The following is a 19,884-nucleotide window of genomic DNA, read 5'->3' as shown; positions in this document are numbered from 1 at the left end:
AATTATAACTTTAAATAATATGAATTTGAAAATATGTGACCACTTCCCAGGATTCATTGTTCACCCTTATCAGGACCTATATTAGTTGTGTAATACAATTTTTTAATACACTTATACAGGTATATATTATCTCACAATAGAATCTAAGTTATGAAAGCAAGAACTATTTCATTTTTGCTTTTTAATTCTCAGAATGGTTCCTGCTATGTTTTAGGTACTTATTAAATGCTTATTGATTGACCAGTTCTTGAAATCTATGCCAGCAGTGACCAAGCTCTGTCACATCTTACCAATCTGCAATGGTATGGGTCCATGGCAGAGTTCTTCCAGAGGACCAGCAAAGCTAAAAGCACATAAATTCGTCATGAGAAGCTAGGTCACCAGGTGATGAATTCTTTGACCACAGCAACCCAAAAAACCAAAATGTAAGCTAAGGAGGAGTCACTGTCCACGTCAGTGGAGGGAAGAGAAAGCATACCTATCAAATCACAGCTCTCTTGAAGCAGTGAAGCGTGCTTTACTTTCTAAAACGATTCACCTCAGAGATCTTTTAAGGACCAAGATCTCCCAGGCACATTTGGAAGATGACCTAGTTGAAAAGAATTGGATTTCCACAAAGCTCTTCCAAACCTCATCTCTTGTGCAAGGTGAAGAAGACATGCTCTAAATAGACAGCATAAGAGTGACTTGGGAACTAGATGAGAGAGTGAAACTATAAGGAGACACTAAATATTTCCTTCAAATCCTTCAGAGTGTTGCACAGTATGAAAGACCAGTGACTCACTCTTCTGACTCACCATGACAACAGCAGCCTGCGTCAAGGAGCTGGTAGCACATGCCCAACAGGTTCTGAAGCCTCGAAGTGGTTAATTGTGTGATTATGCTAAAGCATAGCTGTGATCACAGCTCCTGGGGAAAGAAGAGCAAATATTCACTTTTGTTTCCCTTTACCTTCCCCTGAAAGTGTTATTCTAAAACTTATTCTTGTCTTTGATCCAGCTTTTCTTTATCTACCATCTCTCCTGTTGGATATGTTTGTTTGTTTTCAGCTTTATTCTGGGTAAGCCCAAGCTCAATTTGATCTAACCCTACTGTTGGGGAAAAGTGCATCAGACATGAATAACTATGCTCCGTGGCATGGCTTTCTAAAACTAAGCATTGTGGGAAAGCAGCTCATATTTAACTGCAAAGGGAACACCACCACTATTTTCTGAAGGGAACCACTTGTGGAAGTATACCATTGACTTTCTGTGTTCCAGGCATGATCTGTGAGGGTAACTCAGGTATATTAGGAGGCATACTAACAATTCCATTTTCCACAAAGGTCCCCTGTTCAGCCCTGTGTAATTAAAAGAGAACAAAGTAAAGGGGAAAAAAATCACTGGATCACTTCAGGCGGTATTTGTTAAAGAATATGTGTCAATGCACATCTGTCTTGACTTTGAATGTTATTTCTCATCTGGTATCTGTTAAGCTTTGACAGCTTCACTGGCTCTGAACATAAGGACAGTTGACTGAAAGCTTCAAAGGTCATGTAAGTGCAAGAAAGAAATTACCAATATTCCTTTGGGACTCCCTACAAGCAGCCTCTAACTAGATTGCCTCTAAAGCTATGCTCCTCTATCCTTTCATCTATCTCTAAGACTGAACTCCAAAACCAATTCTCTAAGATACATTTTACAAGCGTTTATGAAGTTCCTACTATGTGCCTGCCATTTTATTTGGTTCTGGAAATACAAAAACAAAAATGAAAAAGTCTCTGCCCTCCAGGAGCCTGCATTATATTAGGAGAGGAGAGGACAATTTTTATATAGATAAATCAAGTTTAAAACCATGTGAAATAATTTGGGTGGGAATAAAGGGACTCTAGGAACTGGGCCAAGGTCCAGGAAAGTCCTGGGGGTATGGGGATGTGGTTACATGAGCCCAGCATTCTAACAGGTGGAGGAGAGGAGATCATGCATTCCAGGTATTGGAAGTGGGTTTTACAAAGTCTCAGAGATAAGAGATGAAGTCTCCAGTACAGTGAAGAGCAAGTAAGCCAAATTGGCTGGAATTTAGAGTACATAAAAGGGATTAATGAGCAATAAGCCAGGAAAGGTTGTCAGAAGCCAGGTGTGCTGTGCACCATATTTCTTCTGTCTCTCATTAGAATGCTGTTTGTGATCAGTCAGCAACAACAATCAATAAGCATTTGTTAAACCCCTGCAGTGTGTGGGGCACTGTGCTAAAGCATCTCTCAACCTCAGAAGTTCAGATCTTTTGACACAGCTTTGGCCTCAGCATCATATATTCACAGTGCCACAAATAGGGCAGGTAAATTGGTAGCAGTCTTAAGCAAATTTTGTAGGTGGAAATGCCAGAAGTTATTTTCTTACACTTGAAACTCTATACAGTATTTCCATTCCAGATGTCTATTCATGTGTTGCTGCACACACCTTAAAGTCAAGAGAGGTTTGTAATTACAAGAGTCAGCCCTGAAAAGGAGCCCGAAGGTGCATACGCCACCCACAACAAGATTGTTCTTGGCATTGCTTGCAAGGCGGGGCCCAGCTGTACAGGGGAACAGGAGTTGTCATTTCATAAGTGGTAATAATGCTAGAGGACACTTGAGTTCTTTGAGTTATGTTATTATCTACTTGAATGAGACATATCTCAGTTTTGAATCATAAGTGTGGGAAATGCCACCACCCAGCTCCCTCCAAAGTATGCAAATTCTATTTCGGCCCAGACTCTTGGCTATAGGAGAACCCACAACATTCAATATCATGGAAGCTGCTGGTTTGGAAATGTTTTCCTTCCTGTGCTCAGTCAGTTGAACAGTTGAAGTGACATATTTGACAAGGCAGAACAAGGAATTTATCTCTTCAATGGCTATGGAACATTTTGCCAGTGAGGATGAGTTTTGGAGAAAACTAATGGTAAGTGGAATTCAGAATTTAAATACAGATGCTGTTTTCCTGTGTATTTTCCTCAAGTCTTTTTATAAAATCAAGATGAAAGTGGAATAGATATCAAAAGATTACAGATTTGCTCATTACTTTACAATGGAACATACCTGCTCCATACAAAATGGTATTAGTGACAAATCCCTTTGAATGTAAATTCTCTGAATTCACTGACAGAGTAATATTGTACTCTTCACTGGCTTGCCAAGCATTTATGTCCTTGTTAAAGTAAAATGTGGAACTAATGAATAAAAAAGATTTCAGAATTTCAGCTAGATTTGTATCACAAGTGAGGCATATTCTCCCAAGGTTTTATGGCCCCTAAATAATTTTAAGATTCCTTTTCTAAGCTTTGTCAAAATTCCATTTTAACCTCTATGTAAAATAATATTGTTCCTATGGTCAGATGAGCACAAGAAATATTTGTATGTATAATTAATGACTTTCTAGGATGCTTTTTATATAAAATTCTGCTTTGGAATCATGCAGATGTGTCATTTCACTGAAGTACCAGTGGGTTTAGGATGGGTAGATGATCAGTTTCCACTGAAATTAGAATCACTGGGTACAAGCTGAAAGAGACCATCTAATACAACCTCCTCATTTTATATATGAGGGAATTGAGTATCAGGAGCTTTGTCCTTCTAAGGAAAGATTCCTTTCCTGTTTCCCACAGTTACAAAGGAAATCTTGATTTCAGTTCTGGCTGAAGTATTTATGAGTATTAAGAAATAGCTAGAGATGAGCATACATGTATGTGATTTTGACAGATTAGAAGTTAATATAAGCACCATGAATGTTCAAGTGTGTGGAAGGACAGAAATAGTGGTGGCATGATTGAGCTGGAAGAAGAAAGGTGAGTGCAGCTTACTTCAGTGTTTGGGAGCTGCCACAGAACATGCCATGGAGGGCATTCCCCTGTAGGGCATCATAGTATGGGAGAGTGGGCTGGAGCTTGTAATCTATGTTCTAGTTGCTAGTGTTCCCTTAACAGTTCCAGTCTGGAACAAATGATAATGAAAGCTGAAAGATTGAATTTTACCTCATACAAGCAACTTTCTGATCCTGAGGAAAGGAAACCCCGGTAGATATAATCTTTAAATTCAGACTTCTACTTCCAGTGGCAAAGACCTTTGCAAGAACAGAGATGAAGAAAATTCTGATTGGGCTGGCCCTCCACGTGGTTTGATCTTCTAAAAAGCATAGCAAAGAAGATGACCAACAGAAAAGAGGTCAGGAAGGTGCTATACAGGAAAGATTTCAAGAAAAAAAATCTTTCCTCTACAGATCCATCATTCTAGCAGGACACAGGAAAAACAGATACCTGGTTCCCTCAGTGAGAAGGGAACTTTGCAAGGTATAAACAGTTCTATATGACCTTTGGTCGTATAGAGAAGCAGGACCACCTCCCTATTTCCCATGGAGAAGAAGACAAGAATGTGTCTTTGTCTTGAGTGGAGTGGTACCTGGCACATAATATATGACTAATAAATGCTGAATGAATGAATGAATGAATGAATGGACTGTCCAAAGGTTGGGACAAGAAGGATAGAGAAAGACAGACACAATTATGTCCCCTTCCAAATAATATTTTCTTTGTATCTGGAAAGGTTCTGCCCTTGTCTAATTTAAATTTTAGCCTCTGTTAGAAATATAGATTGCAAGGGGAAGTAGAAGATAAAATGATATATTGATATCTTCTCTTTAGGGAGCAAGGATTAGATTCACATGTTTTATTTCTTTCTGTAATCCTAAAGCCAGACTTTCTTTGGAGTAGAGGGTATTGGGGTCTGTTGGTCTGGATCTGTATTTCATTGTATGGAACTGTGGAACTCCTGGTGAATAGAAGACTGGCCATGGAGTCTGAATGAACTGAGTTCAATTTGCATCCCTATCTTATACCTGACCCTGGGAAGGTCAGGTAACCTTCTGGTGACCCGGATAGCTCTTTTAGATTAAGAATTGCATAAAAAGTTACCAGTCTGCATCAGTAGAAAATCACATGATAGTAAATAAAATCATAAGATGAAGGAAGATTTCAGAGCAAATTAAAATAGTCTTTTCAGAGATCAAATTCTTTGGTGCATTAAAGAATATTTAGCATTTAAGGATTTTATAAGTCTTCATATGTACTATATCTTTGCCTGTGAGACAAGGTACCATGGACAGTCAATTTTTTTTTGTCTTTTTGGAGGGGGAAGGCAGAGCAATTGGGGTTAAGTGACTTGCCCAAGGTCACAAAGCTAATAAGTGTTAAGTGTCTGAGGTTGGATTTGAACTCAGGGTCTCTTGACTCCAGGGCCAGTGTGCTGTGCCACCTACTTGTCCCATGGTCAGTCATTCTTTTCTTTAATTTTTGCTTTTTGGAGAGAGAAAGACAGGGCATTTGGAGTTACATGACTTGCCCACGGTCACACAGCTAGTAAATGTTAAGTGTCTAAAACTGGATTTGAACTCAGGTCCTCCTGACTCCAGGGCCAATGTTCTATTCACTGTGCCACCTACCCACCCCCAAGTGTACAGTCATTCTTAAGAGAAGAAGTAAAAACAATGGGTTTTGCCAAAACAATTAAGCATAATTTTCAAGGTTATCCAAAAGTCAAAGATTTGGATTCTGTCTGAGCTTTCAATAAGCTAAAGGCCTGCATCAGACACAAAATTGCCTTATGATGGGGTCCTTTGGATTCCACAGGTAACTAAATCCTTAAAAGTGAAGTTGATGATACATCTTATGCTGTATTCTGTTTGCTGCTCTATAGAAAATAAATGAAATACAATGACTAAGAGATTCTCCTTCCTTAGAAGTCTTTAAGCAGAGGTAAGATAAGTACCTGTCAAGTATTGTGTGTCATAGTGAGTTATAATGAAATAACCTTTCTATTCCCTTGACAACAATAATAACAAGCAGTATTTTTAACATATGGGTAGCAATTGTGTCTATTAGATATTGCTGGACACTTGAGGAATTTTGTTATTATAAAACTAGAATAATAGGATTTTGGAAGACCAGTGCAACAGGGTTGGGGAAGTAGGACCTAGAGTGGTAAGTCATCAGAGAAAACCTGGAGAAGTAGGCAAGTCTAGTAACCTAAACTGGGAAAGACCTGATTAGTCATCGGGTTAAGAGTCATTGCTACAGCACGAGTGAGAGACTTAGACAGAAAAACAAAAATGGGTGGCCCAAATGGGAATAAGGACTTTGAAATAGAAGGGGCAAAGAGTCTGTTTCTGGAGAACACCTAGGGAGAACCAGATAGTACAGAAGGTATTTTGGTGAAGATGATCTCCATTATCCAGGTCAAACGGCTGCAAGTAGTGAGAGATCAGAACAATAGTTTTCACTTCCACCTAACCTCACTGATAGGGAGAACCAATCTTAGCGTCTAGTAAGGAAGGAAGTAAATTTTATTAAGTGCCTACTATGTGTCAAGCACCATGATAAGCATCTTACAAAATTCTCATATTATCTCAACTATTTTGGGAATATGCCTCCAACCAATAGAAGGAAGTCAAAGAGAAACATTAGGTCCATCTATGCAACTTCCTGGGAGCTGAAGCCATATAATACTTGAGGAATAGGGTGAAGAAGATACCATCAAAACCAATACAAAATGACCTGAAACCTGTGGGAGGACCTTTCAAGGACCATGCCTTCCTCCTTCAGGGAGCCAAGGATTCAAATGTTGTCTCCAAGTTTATCCAAAAATGTGGTGGAAGTTGGATGACTAGAATAGAAAAGAATAAGACACCAAGACTACCTTTTTATTCTTATTGCATATAACTCTCCTTCACATGCTTCATGTTTCAGACAAACTGAAGTATTAGCTGTTACCCAAACTCGCTTATACCATTTCCATGCCCCATTTAGTAATAATTTGCATAGAACTGTAATAGAACCGATAGGAATAGATGAAATCACCAAGAGATACAGTAGAAGAGAAGAAAGATGAGTCAAGGACTAAGCTTTGGGAAAAATCCAGGAATGAATGATATAACAACAAAGGATACCTTAGGAAGATATGATCAGGCTAAATAGAAGGAAGAGGAGGAAAAACTGTGCCATAGAAGCCAAAGAAAGAGAAAATATACAGGATAAGGGAATGGTCCTGGAGCACTGGACCTGGAATCAAGAAGACTTGAGTTCAAATAGGAAGACCTCAAGTTCAAACACAACCTCAGACACTTAGTAGCTATGTAACCCTGAGCAAGTCACTTAACCTCTGTTTGCCTCAGTTTCCTTAACTGTAAAATGGAAATAATAATAGCACTTTCTTTTCAGAGTTCTTGTGAGGATCAAATGATATGATATTTGTAAAAAGTGCTTAACAAAATGCCTATTACACAGTAGGTACCTATAAATGCTTATTCCCTTACCCTCCCTTCTTTTTCTCTTCTCCCCCCCTAGTCAATAGTTTCAAAAACTATACAGACATCAGAGAGGATGAGGACTAGGGGGGAAAAGGCCATTGGATTTAGCAGCAGACAAATCAATGATAAATTTTGAGAGAGTAACTTCAGTAGAGAGGTAGGGTTAGAAGCTTAGAGGCAGATTTTAGAATCACAAGGTTGAAAGGGATTTCTCAGATATGAACTAGTCCAGTGCATACCTGAGAAGGAATTCCCTCTCCAATATTCACAACCATTGGTCATCTAGACTCTGTTCAATTCCCCATAGAGGTGAGGAACTCACTGCTACCTGAGGCAGTCCATTCCACTTTTAAACAGCTTTAATTTCTGGGAAATTTTCTGGATGGCAGCTACAGCACCTATGTAAACTCCCAGCAACCCCAAACTGAGTGACTACAAATGATCTTGGCTTTGCAATTTCTTTTCAGTCTTTATTTCTACTTCTTTGACTTCATGGTGTCTCTGGTTCCTTCGCCATATAATTATGTCAGAGCTCAAGGGCAGCTCATGACTACATACTGAGGGTAGGGGCCATGCTCAGATGTACACAGTATCCTAACTAGCCTTCCTAAATATACCATCTCCCTTCTCTAGTCCATCTAGCAACACTGCTGACAGACTGATTTTCCTAAAACACCTTTTGTATCATGTCACTTTTCTTGGCCTTTCTTCTTCTTTTTTAAGGCAGTCAGCATTAAATGACTTGCCCAGAGTCACACAGCTAGTAAGTGTCTGAGGTTGTCTTTAAACTCTGGTCCTCCTGACTCCAGGGCTGCTACACTGTCCACTGTGCCACCTAGCTGCCCCATTGTGTCATTTTTCTACTAAAAACCTTCAAAACTTCTTTAAACTTTGTGAAGACTAAAATCCTCTCTCTGTCCTTCATGGCCTTCCAAGGTCTGACCCTCACCCTGCCTAAACAACCTCATTTCTCACTACTCTCCAACATGTATTCTCTGCTTTATTCGAGACCCATATGTTTATCATCCTCACAAATGTGTTTATTTTATATGTTCTGCTCACTTCTGATTTCAGAATTTTCTTTATATTTCTCCCTTCTCATCCAGAATCTTCTCTCTTCTCCTCTGCAAATTCTCCTCATCCTTCAGGACCCAGTGTAAGCCTTATCTCCCCTTGAAGCCTTTCCTTACCAAGTCAAACCTCATCAATATCTCTCTTCTCCTAGCAATTGCACTAATGTGTGCTACCCAACTTAGCACCAAAATACACACAGTCTCACATTGTCATTTAATTATTTTCTTTGGGTCCATTTTTTTCTTTTTTTCTTTTTTTTGCTTTTTGGAGGGCAATTGGGGTTGAGTGACTTGCCCAAGGACACACAGCTCATTTTTGTGTTAAGTATCTGAGACCAGATTTGAACTCAGGTCCTCCTGACTTCAGGGCCGGTGCTCTGCTCACTCATTTTTTTTTTTTCGAAATAGAATGTGAACCTCTTAAGGTCAGGGACCATATTGTCTACTGATTCTCCAAACTTTATAGCACTTGGCCCGCACTGAGCACAGTCAATGCTCATATTGTTGTTTAATTGATTGTAGTCTAAACATCCAATTGATTGTGACAAGTCAGATGGTTCAGTAATGACAGAAGAGTGTGGAGGGGAGCTAAGGAAAAATCTGTATTCTTAAGACAGCTGCTTTGGGTGGTGGCAACAGACAAAATCAGTGGTGAATATCTCTGCCCATATGTTACATACAAGCTATTCCATGATATGCATTTATCCCAGAGTTTACTGCATCATTTAAATCACACATTTAACCAATGTTTATTCCTAGTGCAATCAAAACATCATGATATAAACAAAGATCGGTAGTAGCATGTATTGGAGATGAGCAAAAAAATTAATTTTGACCTCAGCCACTATGATGAAGATGGGGCATAGCTCATTTTGTTGGATGAATTCCTTTGTTGTCAGTCTTAGACTGTAAGTTACCACTGGGCAGGGACCAGGTTCATAGGCTTATTGTGTATTGGAACATGGAAATGGAACTGAGGGATCTAAGTAGTCTTCCAGTCCAACCCCCTCATTTTACAGATCATGGAAGCTGAGGTTCAGTGATTTATCCAGGATCACACAGATAGTAAGCATCAGAGGCAGGATTTGAAGTGAGGTCACCTAACTCCAAAACCACTGCCCTTTCTACTGCATTCTACTGACCTTTTAACTCCCTATGTATAGCACATTCTACAGTGATATGTGCATATAATTACTGAATAAACATTTTTGATATTGATTGAGCCAACATGGCAATCACCCAAGGACAAGTATTGAACCAAGAATTTGTATTTTTAGTGTGTTGGTACCACTGCTGTTTTCCTTAGTAAGGATCATTCTGTACACTCATTCTTCCCCAGGTAAAGTATTGAATCAGTTCTACTGTCAGAGATTCAATACCTTTTCCCCTTAACTCAATGGATTGCCCCCAAGCTAGCCACTTAAATTCTGTGTCTGATAAGCCTCATCAATAAAATTAAGATAACAGCACTGATGCCTGCAGTTCATTGTTGTAAGGAATAACTATGATTATAAAGTTCTGGGAAAATATAAAGTGCTAGGCAAAGGATTTCTGGATTATTTTTGCTTCTCATAGTCTACTGAGAAACAATCATGCCAGAATACGTTTTAGTCACTTTTGACCCGGGTTGCACTTAGCACTGAAAATTGAAGGTGACAGGTGGTACAAGTAGCTTCAAAAAAAACAACTGATTTCTCTCTTTAGAAACTCACTCTTTCTCACCCTCTCCTTAGTTCTTGAGGCAAGCAATTCCTTTGTGAAAAGGTCTCCAGGCATATCTACTACCAAAGCTACTCTCCACTTAGCATTCTTGAAATGAAGAGCCAGGCATTGACTCAGAAAACTCCCTCACATATTCCTAGCTACCTTTTTAGACACTCTTCTGTTCCTGTTGTGATTTTTTAATTCAGATAACCTTCTAACTTCTTTTTCTGTTCTCATTTAATACCATCTCACCTTCCAGACAGACCCCTTGGTATATCATCAACATGTTTTCTGCTGCACTTGTGTTCTATCAGCTGTCTATTCATCTCTAACTCATTATAAATAAGAAATAGTATAGTGGCACACTAACATTTTACATAATTATAATCTCTCTATATACAAGATATACTCATAATTAATATTCAGTTAATAAGGGGATGACATCATAAAGTTGAGGGATTGATAGCAGTTGTTGTATGGTTAGATAGAATGAAGTTCTGTGGAAATGAAAGAAAAAAGGTTGGCAACCTGAAAAGAGGGGGACAATATTTAAGTCTTAGGCCTATGATGTGGTAATGTAGTGATCAAACAAAAAGAGAATTAAATAGATTTTCCTGCAAGTGTGAACAACTATGCAAATTAATCCAGAGTTACATATCACTAACCTGAGGGGGAAATTGTATTTCTCAATTAGGAACCACAGGTTTATTTTCCTATATCCATTTGATTGTCATTAATACTTCCTTAAAAAGAATTTATGGGAATAAAAAAATAAGTGAATATAAGAAAGGAAGGGGGGATGGGGGGAAATAAGAGAGAACAGATTGGGGGAAGGGGTATTCAGTATGTTTGCTATCTTGGGGTGGGGGTAGAGAAGAGATGGAGAGAAAATTTGTAACTCAATTGCGGAAATGAAAGTTGAAAACTAAAAATTAAATGAATAAATTTATTTTTTTAATAAAAAAGTGCTTCTTAATTCAAAAAATAAAATTTACTTTTAAAAATTTAATAAACATGGTATTTGGAGGATCAATTGAGAAAAAAAGGAGAATTCATTTTTAATTTGTTTTTTTCCATAATTTGGAAGGAGAATGGGATGGCTGGTGTCCAAAAGTATCCCAGAATATATGACTTTTACTGGGTGACATATTTTTGGGCAGTAGAATTTGTCCTAAGATTGTTCCAACCTAAAGGCAAAATGTATCTATGGAAATTTATGTCTATTTCCTCTTACCCTTTCACTGCTACACTCGGTCTGCCCCCCCCCCCCCCAACCCCCCATTGGCCTGGCCTGTTAGCTCAGGTACAGGTTCATTCTCAAATACATTTGCATGACATTTGCATTTGGCACAGAACATTATGATGGGGCCTCTTCCCACTAACCCAGCAGGTTGTGAGATGCCAGCCAGCTCAGAGTGAGAAGAGGGGACATGATGAAGCTGCTCACAATCCTTAATGCTGTCTCAGTGACCTCTGCTGTATCTCTGTCCAGTGTGGTTTTGGAAGCGATTCAGAAAGCACCTGCTGAAATACTTGCAAGGAGCCCATGTGCCTCGCCAACTTGAAGTAACTGGCATCACTCTGAAATAACATGAAGGTCACCCTTGTGTATTTTTTTTGTTATTCCATTTCATACGAAAGCAAGAACTCCTAAATTTTCTAGAGAGCAAATACAACTTGGCAATGGACATTATTCCCTGCCTTCCTTTACTGTTTCCTGTAATCCAAATAACCTTTTATCTAACAGAGGAAAAGCCTATTGGTGACTTGGAGGTTGAGAATAATCACCAGAGGTCAAGAGTTCCATTGCTTAAAAAAAAAAGCACAGGGGCAGCTAGTTGGCGCAGTGAATATAGCACTGGCCCTGGAGTCAGGAGGACCTGAGTTCAAATCCAGCCTCAGACACTTAACACAAAAACTACCCTGTGACCTTGGGCAAGTCACTTAACCCCAACTGCCCTCCAAAAAAAAGCCCTTTGTAATTCCTCTTTTCTCATTTCTTATGTGCACTCTGCAAATTTAGTCCCCAGGTAGATGTTTCTTTTTTCAAAAGTTTTAATTGATTCTGGCTTAGGGGACATGATCCATTTGCTCTCAGTTGGACTTGGATGAAACTATTTCAACCAAACTACTTTTGATACTGTTCTCTTTTGGTTCTTGGGTCCTCCTGCTAAGCTTAAAATATATACAAACAGTTGGGAATAAAGAGAAGAGCCAAGAGATGAATCTATATCCAGGAGAGCTCAGAGAAGTCCTAAAAATAAATCTGAACGGCATTCAAGTTCAACAAGCATTTGTTAAGCACCTGCTCTATGCAGAGCACTATGCTAGGCATGGGAGGTAATAAAAAGTTTAGATAAGGCATAGTCCCTTCCCTCATGGAGCTTATAGTCTAGTGGTCTAGGTGCAAACAGATAAGCATAAAACACACTATTGTATGATGAATGTATTTGAAAAATATAGAGAAAGAAAAAGAACGAGAGGAGAAAAAGGAGGAAGAGGAGAAGAAGAGGGAGGAGGAGAAGAAGAGGGAGAAGGAGAAGGGGAGGAAAAGGAGGAGGGGAGAGGAATAGGAGGAAAGGATTATGATGAAGTACCATATGAGATTCAAGGGAGAAAGTGATTACCAACTGGGGAATCTAGAAATGCTTTTTTTTCAGAGATAACATTTGAGCAGAGCTTTGAAAGATGGGCAAGAATTTAACAGAATGTAATTAAAATGATGACAATTGACCCCAAAGAAGAGGTGAAAAATGTATCTCCCTCCCTTCCTTGCAGAAATTGTGTTACTGTAGCTGTGGAATGTCATATGTACTTGTCAGATTTAGTTGATGTGTTTACTGAACTGCTTTTTCTTTCTTTTTTATTCTTTGTTACCAGAGATGGGTAGGGAAAGGGGAGGGATATATCTGGAAACAAGATTGATGTAAACAAAATAAGTCAATAATTTCTCTCTTTTTTTTTAATTAACAGAGAATAGGGAACAATGTGAGCAAAGTATCCTTTTTCCAAGTCTCCCTCAACAATATACAGAAATGCTTCTTGTAGAGTCAGAGTTGGGGCAAATCATTTTTTTCCCATCAACTTTACAACTTCCTTGGGGTGACTTGTACCCAACTGCCTCCAGATAATTCCATGATTATCATCACTGTGCTATTTGGTCTCTGTTAGCCATACAAAGACTTTTCTACAGGTACTGAAACCAGAGTAAAGAGCTAGTCATATTACCCACGCTGTCTTCCACTCCTACCTCCCCAGTGACCCAGGCATTTTCTTAGGTAAGAAGCTTCCTAAGTAGAAGGACATACAAGGAAAATGACTGATCACTGGGAACCCATAGCAGAGAAAACTGAGATTCTTTCCCTTTCCCACTTCTTTCTCCCTTTGAAAGCCAAAAGAGCTCTTCTTTCCCTGAATTTGTAATAGCCTGTTCTGCTCTGCCTGTAGGGAAGAGAGTTGAGCTCAATATTAAGTGCTTTTTTTTTTAAGCTTACCCTGTGCAGGATATTGACAGAGCTGCTGGGGATTCAGGAAGCTTAGCAAAAATTTGAAAGTTACAGTTGCTTGGAGAGGGAAAGATTATTTAGCAAGATTTAGCAAGAGGGAAGAACAAGGGGAGATAGTATGGATACAAAGAAGTAATAAGGTGGAATTAAAGAAAGGGAAATCTAGACTGAAGATCGGGAGAACTTCTCTGACAGTGATGGACGCTCTGTCCTTGAGACATTTCATGCGGGACCAAAGTGAGGATTAGAAAGGATGTTGTAGTGAGGAAATACTTCACTGACAGAGCTCAGTGGCGTGGCTGAGCTTTTTCCGTCTCTAATTTCAGTGATTAGTTTGTATCCATGTGACATTATTGATCCTTCTGTAGGCACACAGCAGCCTCATGCATAGAAAGATCTGGAGGGGATTGATGTCCATTGGTACAGCTAAGAGAAGCATTCCCCCCCCCCCCCCGCCCCCACCTGCCACACACACACTCTTAGCTTCTTTATATCCTTCTTTTTTTGTATCTTTGTATTTGTCCTTTATCTCATTGCACTGGTGCCAAGCACAAATATAGGAACAGAATTTGGGGGATAGATGGGGTGTGTGGTTGTTTATTCTTGTAGTAACATTGGCAGGTAATTTTCCACATCTTGAAGTGAGTCATTTTCTTATAGCTGAGATTGAAAGCTCTGTTCTTCCCAAGAGAAAAGACACTTATATTGACATGTTTATGCTTTGGAATAATAATATTTGTCCATGTGAAAATATGTGTGATTCCTTTCTGCCACACCATATGGCTTATTACTATTCATAATCCAAACAGGAGCAGCTGCTGCAGAGTGTGTGAATGAGTTTCCTTAAAGTAGGAATGGGCTGGTCATTGGATGCCAGATGTAGTTTCTATAGCATCACAAAGTTACCCATGAACATTTTTATACATCAGGCCCTTAGGTTAACCCTTTCAGTCCTTTGGTGACAATATCTGAGGGGCTGAGGGTCCTCTTCTTACTAATCAAGTCTTATAGATATATCCCCCCAAAAGGTCACTCATTCTACACAAGTAGGATAAAATCCCTTCCAAAATTGCTGGCGACAAAAGCTAGTTTTCTATACCAATGACAGCTGGCAGAAAATTACACTGAATTTTTGTCCTAATTCCATCTTGTGACTTTTTTACACTCTTGATCTGCCTTATACATTTTTATCTAGCTATACACATGAGGGTATTATATCGGCTAATTACTCACCCTAGACTCCATTGGAAGAAACCAATAACTATCTGGTGACTCTGATAGCAATTTAGAAGATACTATGAACTTTCCTTATGGGGTCACCACAGTGTAATTTCCAGAGACCTCCTATCACTGCAGCACACAAGGATTTGAAGGAAAAGTACCATATGCCAGCAGGAAAGCCTATAAATTCAGCAGTATTTGTCTAAAGAATGCATTTTGGCAATAGAAAGTATCCCTCATACCATGTCTTCCCCATGCCAGGTTGAGCATTTTGACATAAATGTTATGATCTTCTGAAAATTGTAAGGTCTAATTGCTTTGATATTTGCTAAATTAGAAATCATGAAGAATTAAAGTTCAATCTGACTATGTGAACTTGGAAAAGTAACTTAACAACAGCCCTGATTTCTTCATAAGGAGGTTTATTAATACCTACCTCACAAATTTGCTATTATGTGATATGTATATAAAACATTACATAAATGTCAGTTATGATTATTATACTTTGATGAATATGTGATATTGATTATAATAATAGCTATAATTTATATAAGACTTTAAGGTTTACAAAATACTCTAAAAGTACCTCATGAGGATATCACAACACTGAGAGGTAGTAGTTTTTTAATCCCCATTTTATAGATGAGGAAACTGAGGCACAGAAATTTTTGAGTGACTTGCCCAGGGATACACAGCTGGTAAGTGTATAAGGCCAGATATGAACTGAAGACTTCCTGACTCCATGTCCAGTGTGCTATCACTATGAAAATGGAGATTCCTATGTGATATTACATTATATTCCATGATCATCTGTATCTTTCCTCTGTAGATGGCCCACCAAAAGCACCTTCCTTGGGTTCTTTTTTATCACTAGGAGGTCAGTGTAGCACTTAGGCCATCCATCTGCTAACTCTTATTGTCTTTTATGAATGATATCTCTCCTTTTTGAGTCATACATTGCCCTAGAAGATTTTCCTTTATACTATTTCTAGGGAACAAAATAAAATATTCTATCCATCACAATGGAAATTATAAAATATTCTGTCCATCCTAATGGAAATTATCTTTAGAATTCAGTTCCCAAGGTGGTTTTTACCATGCAATCAAATGTTTTTCCTTCTTTGAATCATAGAGACAACTTCCTCCATTTTCTACTTCAGTTTGTACCATAAGAATGACACCTCATGTTTATATAATACTGGTACTAGTTTTCCATGTGCTTAACCTAGAGAGGAGTGGGGAAGGAAACAAGCATTTATTAAACACCTATTATGTTCCAGGCACTGCCCTAAATGCTTGACAAATATTATCTCATTGGATCCTCACAAAAATCATGGAGGGGGGGGTGTTGATTATGATCCCCATTTTGAATTTGAATAAACTGAGGTTGACATAAATTAAGTGATTTGCCCAGGATCACTCAGCTAAGGAAATGTCTGAGACTGGGTTTCAACTAAGATCTCCTGACTCCAGGCCCAATGCTCTTATCTGTCCAGGACATATAAATTTATTTTATTTCAAGAAAATCTATTTCCTTTGTAATCTGAATTTCTTTTATTTTCTGCCTTTAGAATTAATAGGATTCACCAAACTTCCAAAGGCATCAATCTCACACACACACACACACACACACACACACACACACACAGAGTTAATCCTTGATATAGAGAATTTGAAACTGAGACCTTTTCTAAAATATAGGTTCTCTAGTGACCTGTCAATGGACAAACATGAAATTTTGGGTAGTAACACTGTGATTCGTGGGTGTCTGATACATTGTGTGCTTTTTTCCTCGCTATTGGTCTCACTAATTTCCAACTTTGGATCAGCTGTCTCCTTGGAGCTATTCATCTTTTTCAGATGTCTGGTGGCCAGCTCTCTAAGTACCTGCTGCCTTTATCACAAGTTATAATAGGATGATTTATCAATGTCAGTCACCTTATTCAGCAGCAAGAGTACAACTACAAGATATTAAAGAATCAGCCTGTATACCTGGCCTTTAGTTCCTGTTCTCTGATTTGAAATGGCATTTATACCTTTGTCCTTCCAACACTTGTCAAGAGGTCTTGGGAGCCAATCTTCGCCTGTTTGTGAGCTTAGTTACTCATATGCCTTTCCTTTCAAGATGAATTAGACAATTGCTTTGTAATTTTTTTTCTGCAAAAGACCCTTTTAAACATCTGACAATACCAGTGTACCTCTTTATAAAGGTATATAATATTTGTTGCTGGGGAGAAAGAAGGTTCTTTTCCATTTGGATAGCTCTATCTCTGCTTTATTTGTGGGAACCCAAGATTCTATGACCTGATCCCACAAGTTTTATCTTATTTAATATATCTCATTTTATCTCATTTGGGTCTAAGGCCTAAAGAAATCAAGAGATTTGCCTAAGGTCACACTTGTAGTTAAGTATCAGAGTTGAGATTTGAACTCATGTCCTCTGACTCTAAATCCCAACCTCCTTCCAATTTATCACAATATCCCTAATGGGTAGTGCTTTTCTTCTAATACTGGTTGTCATAAATGTACCTGCGAATTATGTTTGGTACTTGTCTTTCCCAGTTATGTGGAGGTCCAGGACCACATTGCTTTTGACTTTGTATTCTCAGTGCCTAGTATATGCTTGTGGAATGGCTTATTGATAACTCATAATAATAATAGCTAGCATTTACATTACATCTACTATGGATCATGCGCTGTACTAAGCACTTTACCTATATTATGTCATTTGATCCCCATTGACAACCCTGGGATGAGAATAGCATCTACTCTTCTTATCCCAATTATAGAGTTGAGGAAACTGAGATCAAGTGACTTGCCCAATGGTTACATAAATAGAAGGTGTCTGAGGTCAAATCTGAACTCAGGTCTTCCTGACTCTAGGCTCAACACTCTATCCACTGTGCCACCTAGTTTCCCAGAGTGATTTCAGGAAGACCAGGAAAGTTCCTTCCCAATAGCTTCTCTATCTTATATTGCCCTGGCTATACTGTATCAGGGCAGGTAGGTGGCGTAGTCGGTAGAGTGCCAGGCCTGGGGTCAGAAAGACTCATTTTCTTGAGTTCAAATCTGACCTCAGGCACTTACTAGCTCTGTGACCCTGGATAAGTCACTTAATCCTGTTTGTCTCAGTTTCCTCATCTGTAAAATGAGCTAGAAAAGTAAATGGCAAACCACTCCAGTGTCTCTGTCAAGAAAACTGCATTGGACGCAAAGGAATCAAATGAAAATGCTATGTTAGCTGATGTCTGGAATGCTACAATCAGAGCTTATTATCAGGCCTTGCTTCTTATCAAAAATATATCCCCTTGGGTTATATTCAGTTGTTTACATTTTTTTTTTTAATAAATGAGCGATCAAGACTAGGTTTCAATCATGAGAAAAAGGGGAGATAACCTTAACCCACAAATGAGGAAAATGGAAAATATCACAATAAAGAAAATGAACTGGGGGAAAAAAACCAAAAACTTTTTCATTACATCAACATTTTAACATGAACCAGACTGGCCTATAGCCAGGGTGGGTTTTTTGTTGTTGGGTTTTGATTTTTTTTTTTTTACTATCCTGACTTCCAGTTGCTTTTCCACTTTCCTCTTCTGCCTTGAAAAATAATTCCCAATTAGAACAAATGGTTCTAATTCCATCCTGTCTGCCTGACCAGTATATAAATTAATTGCAATTCGGTGGCCTACAACCAACCAGAGAACCAGACTTAGAAGGGGCCCCTCACAGGCCACAGAGAGCTCTACTTGGCAGACTGATTCTAAAGCACAGAGATTCCATTCAGAGTAGACAAAGCCCCGGATGCTCCAGTGAATTCCTAGGAAGCTTTGGATAGCACAGAATTAGATCTCTGGGGATTCTGTTTGTGTTGATTTGAATTTACCTGTGAATATCTGGTTTAAAAAGAAAAATGTGGAAGATGGTTTGTGTACACAACAGCACATTTCAATTGTAGAGTGCTTCTTGCTTCAGAATTGGACTCGCTGCTCTTATCCTCTATAAGACTTTGCCAGAATATGGGGCCAACTAGGCCCCTTTGTGGATACATGAAATTATGCCCCTTGACACAGATTGTTGTGTGAACTTATACGGCGCCTCGGCTTTCTCCACAGCTTCCTGCGTAATTTTGGGCAAGTCAAATAATCCTTCTTAGCTACTTCCTCACTTGAGATATGGGAATAAAGATACTGGCCCCCTGGTTTTGTTTTTGCCTTTTCCAAATGCTATGGTTTAGGCTATCCATGATAAATGGCTAAAAAACAGTTCCCGTAAAAATCAGTACATAGTAACAGTACTATGATTAATTCCCGGTGTTTTCTTTTTATTATTATCAGATTCAGCGCTTGAAGGGAACATGAAAGCCATCAAATCCAACTGTCCCAATTTACAGTTGAGAAAACCGAGACACACAGAAATTATAGGAGAAATTTTCTCAGGGTCACACATAAGTATTGGGTGACAAACATGGGATTTGAACCAACATCATCCCACTTTCTCCACTGCACCACATTTCTTAGAGTGTCTTTAGCTGTAACTATGAAATGGTATAAAATTTGTTTTCATGTTCCCAGTACATAGTATATAGCTTTCTGTACTTAATGAATTGAATTAAATTAAATATTTTACTTAATAAGAAATATTCTCCTTCCATTGTAGACATCTAAAATAATAATTGTCTTATCCCTAAAAAAGAAACCTTTTTTGAGCCTGACTGTACTCATGTACAGTATTGATATACATGAATAATTCCCATTAATGCTAATAGGACTTAATGTGCTTATATAAATCACCTGGATTTTGATGGTAGAATATACTCAGGATAGATCTGATGGTTGATGAATAGACATGGACTCACAGAGGACATTTGGCTGGAAGCAGTTTATTAATATGACTTTATCCTAGAGCTGAATTCCTATCATGTGTCTGAAATATTCATAAAAAGTCATTTCTGCTTGCAATCTCTACCCCACCTCCCATCCATCAAAAGAGATGAAGTAGATGTGTGTGTGTGTATGAGAGAGAGAGAGAGAGAGAGAGAGAGAGAGAGAGAGAGAGAGAGAG

The 19,884-nt window shown here is 38.6% G+C and overlaps 1 protein-coding gene across 1 annotated transcript in view; it reads left to right on the top strand.

The window, feature by feature from the left end:
* The first annotated feature begins 2,570 nt into the window (after positions 1 to 2,570).
* SASH1 (SAM and SH3 domain containing 1) overlaps positions 2,571 to 19,884 on the top strand; it is a 407,307-nt gene continuing 389,993 nt past the window's right edge. The window contains exon 1 of the mRNA XM_069069719.1: positions 2,571 to 2,921. Within this exon, the coding sequence (XP_068925820.1) occupies positions 2,871 to 2,921 (51 nt within the window). The 5' untranslated portion in view covers positions 2,571 to 2,870. The remainder of the gene's footprint in view (positions 2,922 to 19,884) is intronic.

This window comes from Petaurus breviceps, unplaced genomic scaffold (genome assembly GCF_028583685.1).
Source record: "Petaurus breviceps papuanus isolate PSGF00001 unplaced genomic scaffold, PetGlider_PUasm1.0 90784, whole genome shotgun sequence".
Classification (NCBI taxonomy): domain Eukaryota; kingdom Metazoa; phylum Chordata; class Mammalia; order Diprotodontia; family Petauridae; genus Petaurus; species Petaurus breviceps.
Note: the sequence above shows the minus strand (reverse complement) of the source record. Positions and strands in the feature narration are given on the sequence as shown.